The sequence below is a fragment of the Pezoporus wallicus genome, unplaced genomic scaffold, assembly GCF_028554395.1.
Source record: "Pezoporus wallicus isolate ANWC-B61680 ecotype Strahan unplaced genomic scaffold, APGP_CSIRO_Pwel_v1 contig_13150, whole genome shotgun sequence".
Classification (NCBI taxonomy): domain Eukaryota; kingdom Metazoa; phylum Chordata; class Aves; order Psittaciformes; family Psittacidae; genus Pezoporus; species Pezoporus wallicus.
Genome location: NW_026639322.1, coordinates 90,689 through 107,242, shown reverse-complemented (window position 1 = coordinate 107,242; position 16,554 = coordinate 90,689). Strand labels below are relative to the sequence as shown.

The following is a 16,554-nucleotide window of genomic DNA, read 5'->3' as shown; positions in this document are numbered from 1 at the left end:
TGGAGGCAATGTGGGATTGACATAACCCCCCCCAGGCACTAGGATACCTACAACTTGTAGAACTGGCCTAGTTTTAATGCCTAATGGGAGAGGATTTGCAATTAATGATCCTGAGTGAAGGGAAGCATTTTCTGCTGGCCTGACAGCCAATTGAACTTCTGAATGACCAGTAACTGTGTAAGCACTCTCCAAAGGACATCCCTCCATCCCTGAAGCACTGTGTTCTGTAGGCGTAGTGGTTCCTGAAAAGTATCTTAACTCTTGCTACAGAATTTGTGTCCAAAGGCTAAAGATTCCACTGGTTGGTGCCCTAGCACTGCTTAAATGGTTTGGAAGTGTAGGGCCCTCTGTGAAACTTCACTGTACAAAATGCACTATTTACAGTCTAAAAGTCACTCCAATATTTTACTGCACTGTTCAGGCTGAGTGTTAGCATCTGTTATGCAAGATTCTCATTTAGGAAGGCAGTGTCTGCTTCTGACTTTGAGTTCTTCCCGATACAGTCTATATGTATTAACTTCTAGACAGACCAGCAGTTTTGAGGTGAATTTGACATAGTCCCCTTTTCTAATCCATGTATTTACAAGACATTTTTATAGTGTCTTTGCCTTAAACAGATGATAACAAGCTATGACCTAACCCAGTTGACTGGCACCCAAAATGAATCCTTGTTTAGTTTCTCTAACACAGTTTTCAGCTGATTACAAGCGCTCTGGAGATCTTCTTTCACCAGTACAGTGTCAATTAAATGGCCATACTGCTCTTCAATGAATGCTGCTGAATTAATAATTTCCTGCTGTTCTTCATCCTGCTAATCAACATGAGAAGATGGTATGAAATTTCGAGCATGTCTTTTTAATTACCCAAAGTAATGACATTACACACTTCCAGTATTTTTGTTCCCATTTACACAGCACCAGTTTGCAGTCAGGCTCGGTTTGGTCCTTGTAAGACATCCATACACTGCACTTTGAGTGCACCTGATACACAGGGTCACTCTGGAGGTGTTGGGAGTAGGTGGCTGCCCTTACCATTTGATGGGACTGCTCATCAGAAATGTAAAATGATTCTTAGTTTACCTGAGTTCAGTAGCAGCTTCTCCTGCTGCAGCCCAGACTGAGGTACACAAATCCACGTGGATGCTTTGCTTCATGTTGCTTATAGTTAAGTTACAAGGGAGTCAAATATCTCATTCTAAGGTCCATCTTAAGACCCACTTAGTGCCCCACTCTCACTCTCGCAGAAGAGGAGGCCTTCCACATCAGACACATGCTAGCTCAAATACTTCTTTCATATCTAGAAAGAAGAGATGAAAGTTGGAATACTTACAAGAGGAACTGAGATTTCTTCTGACATGGGAGACTTTAGGACATGTTTCTTCTTTTCTGGAACAAGAGGCTTCACAAAGATAACATAAGGCTTAAACTCAGGAGTCCTCAAGTGCTTTACTGCCTGTGAACAGATACCTTTCATTATCAGATGTTTTCTGTTATCTGTCAAGGCCTACTCAAACTGGGTTCAACCGTTTCACTGGTACACACTGCAAAGTCCTGTGTCCTATACAGCTGAGCACAGTGATCTTTGCCTCTTCTAAAGACAGGCTAATGTCAGCGTCCTGCCTAGCTTACAGGAGTACATATGCTTCCTGGAGCACAAAATCTGAATCAAAATGTCAAAGATTAACTCCCAGTATGGAAGGATTAAGAGTAGGTACACTGGCACTGCTTACAACCCCAGTAATGCTTCCGAGGAGGTAGGGATGAACAAGAACAAAATACTTATCCATGCTCTCAGTATTTTCTCTAGGACTTGGAACAGGTTAGGAAGTGATGCACATTTCTCCTACAGCAAGGGAAAAATCCCACAGCGAGAACTTACTTTATTGAGAAGTGTCATCAAGGCTATAGCAATGGACACGTAGGAGCTGGAAACCCTGCACTGCTTTCTCAAGAGCCCTATTCCACTTCGCTAGCAACCAGGCCATGTGTTAGAAACACAAGTCCCAAGAGCATCATTGTTCTTTGCAGGGCAAGTAGCCACAGATAGTGACCAGCATCAGTTACTCAAGCTTGCAGCCTACTAAGAAATGCTTGCTTTCTTTAAAATAAGCTGTAGAACTTACTTCAGGTACCACATCCACCAAACAAACCTTCTTTTTGGCCATCACGGACCGGATTGCCTCAAGACTGGTACCATACAGATTTTCCTTGTATTCTCCATGTTCCACAAATCTAAAAAGGCAATACATTTTTAAACAGCATCCAGAACAAATACTGAACTTAAACATTAGATACAGCTGTTTCCTGAAGTCACAGTAGTCAAATGGGGGGGGTAGTGTGTGTTTTCTTTCTCTGGTTGCTTAGTAGCAATAGTCTTCCCATGTCATTGAGAGCTTATCAGCACTGCTGACAGATACAGGAAGAACCTGCATTACTTTAGTTCACTGATGTTCAAGCCTAATAGAAGAAAGAGGATGTTTCCCATAGAAAACAGAACAAAGCTGGCAAGGAAATGGACTCCAATTTTTCCATCTTCTGGAAAGCCAGAAGATGGAAGCCAAAAGAATCTGTACTTTCAGGAAACACTCAATCTTACAGAAAGTCCTTCATACTACAGATTCAGCCTACAAGACACTTTAAAGTGGACTTAGGAATAAAACTTTATCTCCATTCAGTACGATGGGTTCCAAGTAAGCCCAGCTAAGTGCATGTTACCTCCACTAGATTCAATTCTGACCAATACTACTTAGGATATGCAGGCTTAAATTCTAACTTACGATCCTCCTACTTAGAATCATAGAATGAACGAGGTTGGAAAAGATCCTCAATGTCATTAAGTAAGTCCAACGTTTACTCCACCACTGCCAAGGCTAACCCATGGCACTGAGGGTGTGTGAACACTTGCAGGGATGGTGACTGCAGCCCTGCCCTGGGCAGCCTGTTCCAATGCCTGAGCACCCTTTGGGGCAGGAATTGTTCCTCAGCTCCATCTAAACCTGCCCTGGTGCAGCTTGAGGCCGGTTCCTCTTGTCCTGTCACCTGTTACTGGGGAGAACAGACTGACCCCACCCCACTCCATCCTCCTGTCAGGCAGTTGTAGAGAGCAATAAGGACCCCCTGAGCCTTCTCTTCCCCATACTAAACCCCCCCAGGCCCCTCAGCCGTTCCCCATCACACTTGTGCTCCAGGCCCTGCACCAGCTCCGTTGCCCTTCTTTGGACCCACACCAGCACCTCAATGTCTCTCTTGTAGTGAGGGGCCCAGAGCTGAACTTGTCCTCTGTTATTTCTGAATTGCTTTTTACTACATTTCTGAGTTAACGCTAAGTCCAGACTGAACAAAGAGCTTTTTACTTGGAAAGCTGAACCCTTCTAATGCAGTGAAGTCCAACTTTACACCTGATGTAGGTATTCACATGATGTAAGATTTCACTAGCAATGGGTTTGAAATACAGTCAATTATGCCAGTATTTTAAAGTTAACTCACTTGTTTTGCTGCACATCTGTCTCAAAGGATTGCTTAGAGACAAAATTGTATTCTACTCCCTCTTTCTCATGACTTTTCTTTGACCTGGTTGTATCTAGAAGAGAACGGAAGCGAGACATGGGAGACAGGTCAGCCTTTGCCAGCAGCTGTATCTTCTCTGGTTTAGTTCCAGTCGTATTTTCATGACCACAAACAAGGCAGCTGCACGCTGGCAAATGCAAGTTAACATAAAATATAAATCAAATTCTAAGACCAAAAATGAAGCTGCTTTGCTCCCAAGCATGTTACAACTAACACAAAATTAGGAGGCACACATCTTAACCTGGTAGAAGCAGCAGAGTGTAACCTATAGTGAACAGTACCTCTTAACTCTTTGGAATATTGGACTCATTTCCTTTGAGACTTTGACAATAAAAAGGGAAATACATGAAGTTCTATTATCCTGCCTCTGAATTTCGAGTGGCTCTTTCCCACATGACTGTGGAACTTGCAGAATTCTGTGTGTCCCTTCCCTTTTGATGTCATCATTTCTTTCAGTAACTGGAGCAGGAAAAGCTTTGGGGAGCATTCCACGCACCTCTGCCTGGCCATAAAAGTGAGGTCTGCTATTTTTTTGTGTACCTATTTAAATACAGCTAACCATTATCCCTGAGCTCTACTGCTGCCTGCCTGCCTGCCTGGCAGACAGCTATTGAAATGTCTGGAGTGACATGGAAACAGTGCCCTCAAGGTGAATTTTTCAATGTGGGACACAAAGATTGATGGATTATTTGTGTAACCCTGGCCACAAAACTCCAGAGCAGGATCACTGCTTTCTCTCCCACTGTGATTGGCTTCTTAGCCTACATATACTGACCAACAACTGCAAATCTTGTAGAACTTCTGACATGGGTTATTGCTATCTACTCCCCGCCTTCCCTTTTCCCCCTCTCTGTAAAGTTTAGCTGGTGTGATATGCTAAAGAAAAACCATCCTCTTTTAAAGACACGGAATGTTTGGGCTGAATCTTAAGTTACCAGTCTTCCAAATGAGTTCTTTTTGCAATTTACAATCTTTTTTTCTTCCTGTATTCAGTTTCTAATTCTTTTAACGGACGCTACAAAAAAATGCAATCTATTCACTTGGGAAAACACCCACAAAATAACAACTGCGCTGACAGAATTCCAATGAACCTATGGAATAAAGCAGTGACACACAAAAGCCAGTCAATGTTACTCACGTGGAACTGCCACACCATACTCCTGCGGGTTCTCTGACACGACCTTCTGCTTGAGTTCACTTAATCTGGCCCCCAGGCAACCTAATAAAATAGAAGTGACTGACACGTTCCTGTGTGGAATGAAATACTGCAAAGAGAACAAGTAAGATCGATCTCACACAAACAGTTTGATGCAGCAGCATGCTTGAAGAAACCTGTGCATGAGAGACTTCATGAGCGGCCACGTTCTGCTTTAAGAATACAAGAAACAAACTGAACCCCCTTGAACAAGTGTTGGACAAACACTTGGCAGGCACCAAATCAGGGAAGCTGTAATCTTAGCAGTCGGTTTAAGGAGATACCCTTGATTTCGAGCGCAAGCATGCACACGTTTGGGTGAGAACCAACAGAAAATGAGTCACAAAAATGAGCATCATTATTTTAGGAAGATTTAGTGAGTGTGGTTGAGTTTTGCCTTTTTTGCTCAGTGGTTTTTGTGGGCTTTTTTAATATCATTTAAAAGAAAAGAACTTCTGACCAAAATCAGAAAAGCCTCAAAAAAACCTCCCACCAGAAACCTCAAACTAAACACAAACCTTTAGGTGTTTAGTTTTGGGTTCCTCTTAGAAGGGAAAAGGGAGATATATGAAAGATTTTGACTCAATTCTGCATCTTACCAATCAAAACCACCAGCCTCTGCTGTTCACCAGGCTGCTGCTGGTATTTTGTGACCTCTTCATAAGTCAGGAACTCTGCTGTGTCTGTCTGCTCCGCTTGCTTTCCTTCATTCACATTGTTCTCCTTCTCTTTACGACTTAATCTAAAGCTCCTGCGTAAGCCAGCTGTAGAGAAAAACAAAAGGTATCTTCAACCATAGAATCATAGAATGGTTTGGGTTGGAAAGGACCTTAAGATCACCCAGTTCCAACCCCCTGCCATGGGCAGGGATGCCTCACACTAGACCATGTCACCCAAGGGTCTGTCCAACCTGGCCTTGAACACTGCCAGGGATGGAGCATTTACCACTTCTTTGGGGACCCTCTTCCAGCACCTCACCAGCCTCACAGGGAAGAACTTCTTCCTTAGATCTAACCTAAACTTCCCGTTTCACTTTAAACCCATCATTCCTTGTCCTGTCGCTGTGGTGCCTGATGAAGAGTCCCTCGCCAGCATCCTTGAAGAACCATGTCTCCACTTTTCAAGCTTGTTCAGCCAGAAGTTACTCTGTCTTTGAATGAGTTTCTTAAAATAATCACATCAGTGCCTATGTGCTAATTATAGAGACGAAAAATATGCATAGCAGGTAGAAAACCACTCCATCTATAATAAAACCCCCTTCATACCAATTGTTGGCTATGCACAGTCCAGTCTGCACAGAGCTAATCTAGTTTATGAACATCTGGGCAACTGACTCTCATGTAAATAACCCAGAGGTTATTTTACCATGTGCTCTTTTATCTTTCCTTTACGGGGGCAGGGGCGATGCAGGGAAGAAGGAAGGAGAGGAAAAAGGGATTCTGGTTTCTCACCTATGTACTGGCCATTGAAATATCCTTCGCAGTCACAGTCTTCTGTCAATGAAAAAGCAGGGGAGGGGGAGGTAAAAAAGGAGAGTGAGATACCTTAACCAGTGCCTGCGATATGAGCCTGCCTTCTTGCTGAGGGAAGGAGAAGGTTTCTATCCTGCGTTATGTGCACACACTTTTCCTACACCGGTATTAATGATAATAAAGAAATTGCCTTGGCTCATGGCTTGTATGTGAAAAACATCCTTGATGTCAATATTACACAAAATTACATCTTGTTTTTTATGGTATTCTCTTCAATATTCATTCTATTTGATCAGTGCTGCTGCTACAGGAGTATTCAGACTTGAGTGAAAAAGAAGAGTCCACACACAAAGCTTTTTTCTTTCAGGTATGACTTTCTAAATGGGTATGATTGTGCAAGAATAGCGACATTTTAATATCATTTGAGCTTAAAAAGGGGGAAGCAGAGATGACTGAAACACGAGCTCTGAACACCTTCCATCTTGACGAAGGTAAATTACCACTGCGCATTAATGCTTTATTTCAAAGGTAAAGCTTTGATGCTTTTGTCATGTGCATGGATGTAAAATAAGATGCAAATCGATGTTAAGGAAAAAGCCAACCTACCCCTCCTCAAGCTACAACCACCCGCAGGGCCCCTAAAACATGCAAAATAGAACATGCTCCTTAGCTGCAAAACACTGTATTGCAACCAACCAAATACCAAGTTCTGCTACTTCCTGAAAGGGGGCTGCCTGTCTTGTTAAAATACAGGCACCTGTGTGCTCTAATATCCCCAGAGCTCTCTCTACTCGTTGTAAGGAGGAGCCACAGGCAAATATATGTGCAGTTTAAACCTGTAACAAAATGCACCAAGCCAGGTCATTGCACACAGGTGTGCGATCAAGCAATGCCAACGCTAACAGCAGACACTAGTAGCAATATACAGCTCTCCAGAGCTAAGATCAGAGCTGTTACTTGGGAGTATTACTCTCAAGAAGCAGGTGGAGCGTGAAAGAAATCACAGCGCGCAGAATTCAATTGAAAATGCTTGCTATTTGGAAAGGTGATAAAATGCCTGAGCCCAACACAGAGGTTCATCATGAAAACAACACAGAAAAAAACAATAAATGAAATGCTTACAATGAAAATAACACAGTTCTGAAAGCAGTTGCTTATAATGAAATAACACAGTCCAAGCGAACAGTGAAGAAAAACCAATTTGGATTGATACAGGTGCTCAGAAATGTTCAACTCCAATATTTCCTTATTCTTTTAAAAATATAGCAACACAAAGGCTGCATTTAAGGTGCAACTCTTTCAGCCTCACTCGGAAACCCAGAATGTGCAAATGCGTATCAGAAGACACAAATCTTTTCTCTCCAATCAGAAGTACGTTTGGAAGTTACCATTACCTCAGTCATCAATCCAAACTAAATGAAGTATTAACTCAGGAAGAAACTGCTGTTGGAACAAGCTCTATCCACTATTCCCTTTGCTTACTGAGTGTCTTAGAAAATGCACTGGTCATTTATATTCATAGAGAAAATGAGTTAGGAGAGTACCTACCTTTATCAGAAGACTGATCATCTGTAGTTAGCATGAAAGGCAGAGTTGGGATGATGTTAAAAGACTGGCAAATGATTGAATAAAATTAGAAGGAATGATTTGCTTAATGGGCTTTTCTGTCTCAAAAGAAATGCAGTGATGTACCCTTAATTGACTTTTGTACTAAAATTCAGTATTATAACCAGTTATCAGCTTCATTGTCTTGCAAGTGTCTGAGAAACAGCCTAAGTAGCAGTCCTCACTGCATGCTTCCTAACACTGAATGCAATGGAAAATCATTTGGAAAAGCTTCATTTAAATCAGTAATGCTATTTTGATGCTTGGTTGAGCATCGTCCCTCATTGTAGCATAAGAATACCTGTATTTTCTCACAAGAAGTGCCATGTATGGCACATCTAAGTGAACAGAAAGTCACTTCTATTACTGAGGAGGGACAATTTCCATATTCCTAGTCTACATGGTATTCCTAGCACAATATCTGGCTTCAGGGAGTCACAGGGTTTCCCCACCCATCAATAATAGCCATGCTGAAGTACCCAAGAGCAACATGAACATTATATGCTGGGATAATCCCAAATGTCTTCTGCCTTCCATCACTGACTAGTAATTCCATCACAAGCAGCATTGTTGTGCTATTTATTCGCTGACAGATGTTTGAGAGCTATAAACAAGAATCACTTTAAAGCCTACTTAAGACCAGCTCTGTTACACTAAGGCTGAAATGCTCCAGTGGTTTTCATCTGCCTTAAAGCTACACTTTATTTTCCTATGAGGTCACAGTCAGCTCATGCATTGGGTTGCTTTTGCAGCCTTCAAGTTTCAAACCATAGAAAACACTTGAACACTGGCAAATTTTAAAGCATCTAACCAATGTGTAAGGCCTCATGGTCCTGAAAGGAGGAAGAGATGGACAGCTGTGTTTTGTGAAAACAACAGGCGCTAGCAACACTGAATAAAGCTCAAACCCAAATCCTCTCAAGTAGCAGCTTCTATCCCTGCATGGAATCCATGGCAGATTACACAAGATGCATTCAAACATATCATTACTAAAATAGCAGAGAAATACTGAGAGGTTGGTATCGACTAAGACATCACTCAAGGACAGACTTACATACTGGTTTCTTCACAGTCCTCGGATTGGGCAGGGTGCCTATTGTTCTTCTGTAAATCAGTCGTCTAAAGAGAAGAGAATTCCATTTTAGTCACATAAGCTCAGAATGATGAAGAATTTATAGCATCTTCTACGTAGACCAGTGAAAACAGCGAACCAAATCCTTTCAAAATATAAAATGTCTCTGATTCAACATTTTAAAAGACTTTTGGTTTTAAACCCATGCCTGAGAGAGAAGATTCTAAAACACTTTCATGCCTCAGAGCACAGAAATCAACAGCATGTTACTTTTAGCAATGGCACTCTTTTTCTATTCCCTTCTCCCCAACCCAATCTCTTTTGGCAGATTAAACCCCCCACTATTCCATTCCATTCTTGTTGAGAATCCAACCCCTAGTTACCATGTTTACAAAGGATGGGCAAAATTCCTGTCTGGACAGGACTTTGAACAACCTGATTTAGGGGAAGGTGTCCCTGCCCATGGCAGGAGGATTGGAACTGGACGATCCTAAAGGTCCTTTCCAACCTTAACCATTCTATGAAAGTACGAGTCTGAAATACAGTGTCTTCAAAAACCAAGAGAGTCAGAGACTGCTATTCCACATTTCATTCCATATATGTTTGTTTAGCAGGTGCTTCTGTCTTCATCCTACAAAGCGTAAGTCAACGGCAACCTACGTGAGGAAAGCTAGGAAGTTTATTATGCAGGTGGAGAAGATGGAGCTTTTTAGCACTTTTCTCTAAGCCTCTGCTGTTCCCCCTGGCATGATCCTGCCTTTTGTGTCCCGTGGAAAAAAAGCAGCAGCAGCAAATCAGTGTGACACCATTTGTAATCTTCATGAACAAACCTTTCTTGGAACTGTTTTGAGGGGATCAAGCCTGCTCTCAGATTGGTATCGCCAACACGCTTTGCTTGCCACCACGTGGGATCATCTTGGCTTACAACTTCTAGGACGTGTCTTCTCTTAAATGGCAGCCCAGCCTCCTGGCAAGGAATAGCTCTGTCTTCATTGGGATTATAGCAGAAAAGCGCCCTCATGAACACCTTTAAAAGAAAGCAACACATTGTCCTGGTTTGGAGAAAGCTGCCTTTAAAAGCTTACCTAGTGCTTACATTACTAACTACATTTACTCTTCATGTCTCCTGTATGCTTTATGGTACTCAAAACCACCGAAATCTACCAAGCTGCATCTGCATTTGGACCTACTCTCTTGTGCAGAAAAAGAACCTAATTTTCAAGCACATGCCCAGTCATTTTATACTGGTATTCTGGAACATATATTGCTTCAAGGAAAATATCAGCAAATGAGAGCAGAGAAGTAGAAATGGAGACTGACAGAGCAATCCTGTAAGGGACCAGTTGAGCAAGAAGTCATTGCTGATCAAGGAGGGCAAATGAAGCAGTCAGGTGTGTGCTGATGTTTGCAGCGGGAGGGGGAACGTGCAGCTCGGTCTGCAGGTAGGTCTGTTTCGACTCAAGCAAGCAGCAACCATGGCCAGAGGTAATGGGCAGAGAGCAGCTCCCTAAAACACCAATTTTGATCACACGAACAAAACCAAGGGGCTGGATCTCAGACATGCAATGGATAGAACATGTGCCCAGGTGATGGAGAGAAGTCATCTGAGTAATTCCACTGAATAAAAGGGCACTGCATTTTACAACAAGGAACTGCTCTACTATCTTTTTAGTTCACCCACGTGTCTGTGACACTCCTCACTGAAACAGCAGGAATCCTGCATTTACAGAGGTGCCAGAAGCGTGTGAATATGGAAAGGCACGCCTCAGTATTTCACTAAGCTGGGTACCTTGCTGTCTTTTAGACGATCTTCTTCTTTGATGGCTGGAATTATTTTTAGTGTTATTGATCCCTGAGACTGAGCCTGAAAAAGAGGGAAATGGCTTTTATTATTCTGAAAGTAGCACGAGGACACAAATCAGACTATTCAAGTTCCAGTTGAGAGCTAGCATCTTTCTCTTCTTGTCAGAAATTAGACTGGCCAACATAATCCACTATTTAACTTCACTACAGAGACTACTGCGATGTCCCACAAATCCTTCACGTGGAGACATCCACAGTAACTACTTGGCTAGAACACATTCGGACCTGCATTAATTTCTGGATTACCGTTCACAGGGCATGAAATACTTCTGTGACTTTTAGCATGACACATTTCTGAAGTGAAAAGGAAAAGACTAATATACTGGGAAAAGAAAAACTTAACACAAAAGACAAGCAGGGATTGCATCTTTTAGCTCTATACATACTTTAAACTCTTGCTTAAATTCCATTGCCTATTGTAATTACTACAGCACCCCAACACAAAAGATCGTGAAATGAAAATCAGTGCAGACCAAAATCTGACTTATTTCTTCCGGTCGTTTGTGAAGCACAGTAATACCATTGACTTCTCTTAGTTCATCTCCAACATGGACAAGACCTGAAAAGATGGTTGGTAAATTAAAATAAGTCTACAGAATGGAAAGCACCACTCCTCTGATGTCCAGTCTAAGGCAACAGCATGTACCTCCTCTCCTCCCTTCCCCAGCTTAATGGATTTCCTATTAGAGCTAAGTGCCTCATTTGCAACACGTTCTGAAGTCTCTTGCCCTTATTCCACATGGCATTTTGTTTTCATGCAGATTTAGCAAGAAATTATCGTGCTGGGTATGTGCATATGGTACATGTGTGCATGCAAAAGCTTGAAAATGTTAAAAATCTTTACAAATGCAATTTTCAGTCCCCTTTTGTTCAGCAATTTACCGCTGCGATCAGCTGCACCTCCTCGCATGATCCTGGCGACAATCACAGCTCCTGTGTGCTCATCTCTTCTGATGGTAGCTCCCTGAAATAAAGCAGGCTATTTGGCATCATCTTCAAGGATCTCTTCCATACTCACAGCAACGCTTTTGCACGACAGAGCTCTATGACTAGAGCTAGGTTATGTTATATATACCAAGGGTTCTTGGTTTTTCACTAGGCGAACAATTTTCACCGATTCCTCATCAAAATCGTCATCAAAGTTATCAGGCAGAGGTGGAAGGACAGGGTCAAAGTTCTTCTGTGCTACGGTGTCGTGTACTAAAAGCATTGCCTGCATAAAGGAAATAAGAAACAGTAATGTAAAGGGGTCATATTGCAGTTTCCAGTTCTCCTGTTCCCAACATTACAGCAAAGTTAGCCTTCCCCCTTCCCACTCCCACCATAAACACAAACACAAAAAAAGATGTAGCAATTATCTTACCCATCATGTGAACTAGATTTTGGTGTATGTTGATATTGGAAGCAAATCTGGGCAATAACAACTCATAACTAAGCTCACAGAATGGAGGTTGAGAAGCGGTATCCTCTGCTTTTCTGCTCCCTCAGAAATATTAAGGGGAGGAGGGAAGACAGTTACGTGCATTACGCATGAAGGGCCTACCCTGTGTCTTCTCAATCCCCTTTGCATCCTAAAGCCTCTGCAACAAGTCACAGTGGAATAGAACTACAGCCTGCAGGAGGTTTTTTCCTTTCTCTTGGGGACTCTGCAATGTCATTTCTCCAAATAGAAAACATTTGATCAGATGGAGGTCTCTGGTGGGTTTTTACCCTGAGATGCGGTGTTGACAGCAACTGAAGCAGCTCTTTTTCTTCGTGATTCACTGGTGCAGTCTGCAATTCTTCTATTACCTTTAAAATAAAAATTAACCACAAAATTAAAGGAGCCCACCAAAGGAGATCAGATATTTGCAAGCGTTTCTGGTGTTGCTAACTTCTGTCATCCTTCAAAGCAGCATGCACCGATCACAGCTTTGAGGGGGGGAGATGCTGGATCCAGAGGTGTGGATGGCCCACCACTGGACACGTTTGAAGTCAGGTTCCACAGGGCTGTGAGCAATGTGAGTTAGTGAATGGTGGCCCTGCCCATGGTTAGGCTGCAAGGTCCCTTCCAACCCAAACCATTCTAGGTGAACAGCAATGCTGCTTGGGTAAAGGGTTTAAGTCTGAATGGGTTTAAGACTGAATGCTTAGCTGGGATAGTCTATTGTCAGGAAAGGACGGAATGCTTTCTTCAGCCTCTCCTTTATGAAGGCCATTAATAACACTCTTCTGTTGTGGGTCTGTCTTCACTGGACGTTTAATGACATACTTTTCAGCTCTCATTTCCTTGATCAATCATGAGTGAAACTAGCCAACAGATTCCAAGGATCTGGGGAAGATGAGAAATACATCCCCACGTAGCACAATCCAAAGCTTTGATTCGTTAGAAAAGCTGGCTTAGATAATAGGAAAATAAGGAGACAAAAACTTTTACTCACATCTTCAACTAATCCTGCTGCACTGTGTAAAACAGGAGTTGGACTCTGCCTTTCATAATGACGGAGTTTTTCATGAATCTGGAAAAGATTATTCAAGTGTATTACTACAGAGAGATACAAAACTTCCTGAATATACCTCCACTGGAACAGTTTGATACTTAAGGAATAGAATTTTTCTGAGGTAAGTGTCAGAACCCCCTCTCCTGGGGTTATTTTGGTTTGTTTAGAAGTCCTTTAGTTTTCTTTTTGCTCACGTTAAGTTTCACAGACAGCCAGAGAATCTGTTCAGACCTCAGCAGTGTAAAGTTAAAAACGAAGCCATTTCACACTGCTTTTTAGATACAGGGCACTGGATCTGCATTGTGGCAATCCAGGCAGAAATGTGGTGGGTTTTTTTCCAAATAAGATATGTTAAATGTTAGTGAATGTTCTTAATGTTTGTGCTTTTGCATGCTTTGGTCAGCACAGGGTTCCTAAAATAAAAACCAGAGAGCTTTAGCATCGTAAACAGTTGATCAATCAAGGGAACAGAGAATAAGTAACCTAAGGAACACGTGCTCATACGTGAACCTTTACCTTCATCAGGTAGTTGAGACTCTTTTCACTGAAGACATCCCTAAGGAATCCCATTTCCTCTTTATGATTTGAATCTGGTCTAAGCTGAGACGTCAAAAGGGCCAAAGTTTCATGCAATCCTAAATGTAAATTGAGCACAGAACAGAAGCTTTGTAGACAGCATGGCTCACAGGATCTCCTATTACAGACATGACATAACACAACCAGCTTAGTGATCATTAGGTTTGCGAGGGGGGGAAGGAAGAAGCAGCTAAATTCTGCTTTTTTAGCTATTCTCTCCATGAATTTTAGAGTGCATTTGGATGCGGGAGACTCAAAGTCACTCCTGCTTTAAAACTCAGTATCAGCAGCAGCTATGACCCCACCCTGGGTGGCACACTGGAGAAGCTGGCTAGCAAGCCTTAAACCGAATCCCTGGTTTTTGAAGCTGAAAGGAAGAATATTAACGAAGCTTAACAACACCTATTCAGAAAACATGAAGAAGAGGCACAGCAAGCAGCAGAGACATAAGGGCTGATCTTTAATAAGCAGGCGCAGAAGCCAGTGTTATACCGAGAGGTCCAAGGTTACCCATAGGAGCCTGCCTACTTGCATATATCCAGGGGCTCCACAGAGTTGTCATAAAACTAGGCACTTCCTGAACTAGCTTTACTCATTTCCACCTTTTATACTGCACCTTCCTTGTGTTCTTTCAGGCAGTTACTAAGAAGTCTCCTTGAACTATCTTAATGCTATTTTAATTAACTCCAATTAATTTCCTGTGCTAAACACATACACAAGGTTTCAGTCATGCAGATCAGTTACCTGAGTCCTCCGAAAGCACTGGCATGGCCTCGTTCTTAATCCCCCGAGACAACCGCTCAACTTCAGTCAACTTGATTGTTTCTTCTTTCTGGACTGTGATTCAGAGGCAGCCCTGAAATGAGCAAAGGTAATACCTGAACTCAAGCACAAAACTCAAAACAAAAATGGCAAGCATGTGAAACTAGAAAATTCCTAGTACATCTTTCTCTCAAGTGTTCAGTTTACCCTGAATCAGGAAGAGCCCTGCAGCTGCTCTGCTATGCAAATAAGCACACAAAAATGCTGTTATCTAATAACCAGATGGTATCTTGGGTGAAGCCAATGCTGCAGAGAGCACAAGCTTGCCTATTCTGTTCTCACGACAGCCAGTTTTAGAAGGCCCAAGTAACTGTCTCAAAAGCCAGAAAACAGAATGGACATCTAAAAGCACCAATAAACCACCACAAGCACAGAAACAGAGCAGAAAGATGCTGCCATGACAGGTTGTTCTGGGGCTTCCTAAAAGCACGCCTCGAAGGCATTTACACCCCTCTGGCATTCTGATGCAGACCACGCTACAATTACATGCAAATCATTAGAGCTAATAGGAGTGTTAACCTCGGTCACAGGTACTAAGGATGCTACAACATAAGGCTACTTCCGACACCCAGGAATTCCTTTAGATGCTTTTATCGCTGTTTTCTCTTGTCACTGCGATACAGGCAGTGAAGGATGCTCCTTGCCAGGCAGCGCTCCCCAGCTCCGCAGAGACCTTTCCGTGCTCTCCACCGAGCTCGGCCACCGGCGGCAAGGCAAGCGCGGCCGATCCTCCTCACTACCCAGCCGCAGGCGCGACGGGCACGGAGCGAGGTTACGGCCCGGCCCGGCCCGCACCTCCCGCACCCCCGTCCGCTTCCAGCGCTGCTTCCCCAGGCGCGGCCGGGCTCTGCGGGCACCTTTCCGGCCCCATCGCCGCCTCTCGGAGGGCTTCTGCCAAGCACAGCCCGAGGCCTGGGTCGGAAACCCCCGGTGAACCCCAGCGGCCCCGCGGGCTCCCACCCCATCGGGGCCCGCGCCTCGAAGGCAGCATCAGCGCCCGGCCCAGCCCCGCCCGGCTGCGTAATGGCGCCGGGCCGGTCCTCTGCAGGCACGGAGCCGCTCCGCGCGTCGGGAGCAGCGCTGCCGCCCGGGAACCGTTACCTGCGGCTCCGAGCCCGAGTGCGGACCCGTGGGGGCTGCGGGTCGCAGAGCAGCTCCTCGGCGCCCGCGTCCCGGCAGCCTGCAGCATCCCTCGCCCATGCGCCCTGGGAGCTGCTCTACGCACCGCCTCCCTCCTTCCAGCCCTCCCTCCTTAATCCCCCTCTCCTTCCATCCCTCCCTTCTTCCATCCCTCCCTCCTTTCATCCCCCCTCCTTCCCTCCTTCCACCCCTCCCTCTTTCCATCCTTGCATCCCTCCCTCCTTCCATCCCTCCCTCCTTCCATCCCTCCCTCCTTCCATCCCTCCCTCCTTCCATCCCTCCTTCCTTCCATCCCTCCCTTCTTCCATCCCCCTCCTTCCTTCCCTCCCCTCCCTCTTTCTTTCATCCCCCTCCTTCCATCCTTTCCATCCCTCCCTCCTTCCCCTCCCTCCTCCTTCCATCCCTCCCCATCCTCCCTCCCTTCCATCCCTCCTTCCATCCCTCCCTTCTTCCATCCCTCCCTCCATCCTTGCCTCCTTCCATCCGTCCCTCCTTCCATCCCTCCCTTCTTCCATCCCTCCCTTCTTCCATCCCTCCCTTCTTCCATCCCTCCCTTCTTCCATCCCTCCCTCCTTTCATCCCCCCCTCCTTCCATCCCTCCCTCCTTTCATCCCCCCCTCCTTTCATCCCCCCCTTCTTCCCTCCTTCCTTCCCTCCCTCTTTCCATCCTTCCATCCCTCCCTCCTTCCATCCCTGCCTCCTTCCATCCCTCCCTCCATCCCTGCCTCCTTCCATCCCTCCTTCCTTCCATCCCTCCCTCTTT

General features: G+C 44.2%; 1 protein-coding gene across 4 annotated transcripts; it reads right to left on the bottom strand.

The window, feature by feature from the left end:
- Positions 1-560: 560 nt before the first annotated feature.
- Positions 561-14,685, bottom strand: MPP3 (MAGUK p55 scaffold protein 3). Of its 4 annotated transcripts, none has more exons than XM_057414139.1 (18): positions 14,574-14,685; positions 13,770-13,888; positions 13,194-13,271; positions 12,484-12,564; positions 11,849-11,986; positions 11,656-11,737; positions 11,247-11,332; positions 10,700-10,774; positions 9,741-9,937; positions 8,893-8,957; positions 7,782-7,802; positions 6,213-6,254; positions 5,361-5,525; positions 4,705-4,785; positions 3,486-3,579; positions 2,123-2,231; positions 1,330-1,452; positions 561-811 (listed from the first exon to the last, which is right to left on the bottom strand). In XM_057414139.1, exons 1-18 carry the CDS (start codon positions 14,596-14,598, stop codon positions 629-631), a joined length of 1,764 nt encoding a protein of 587 aa, XP_057270122.1. In that variant the 5' UTR covers positions 14,599-14,685; the 3' UTR covers positions 561-628. The 4 variants fall into 4 exon arrangements, with proteins under 4 accessions (XP_057270122.1, XP_057270123.1, XP_057270124.1 ...); XM_057414140.1 differs by having other exon boundaries at positions 561-808; XM_057414141.1 differs by having other exon boundaries at positions 2,150-2,231.
- Positions 14,686-16,554: the final 1,869 nt, after the last annotated feature.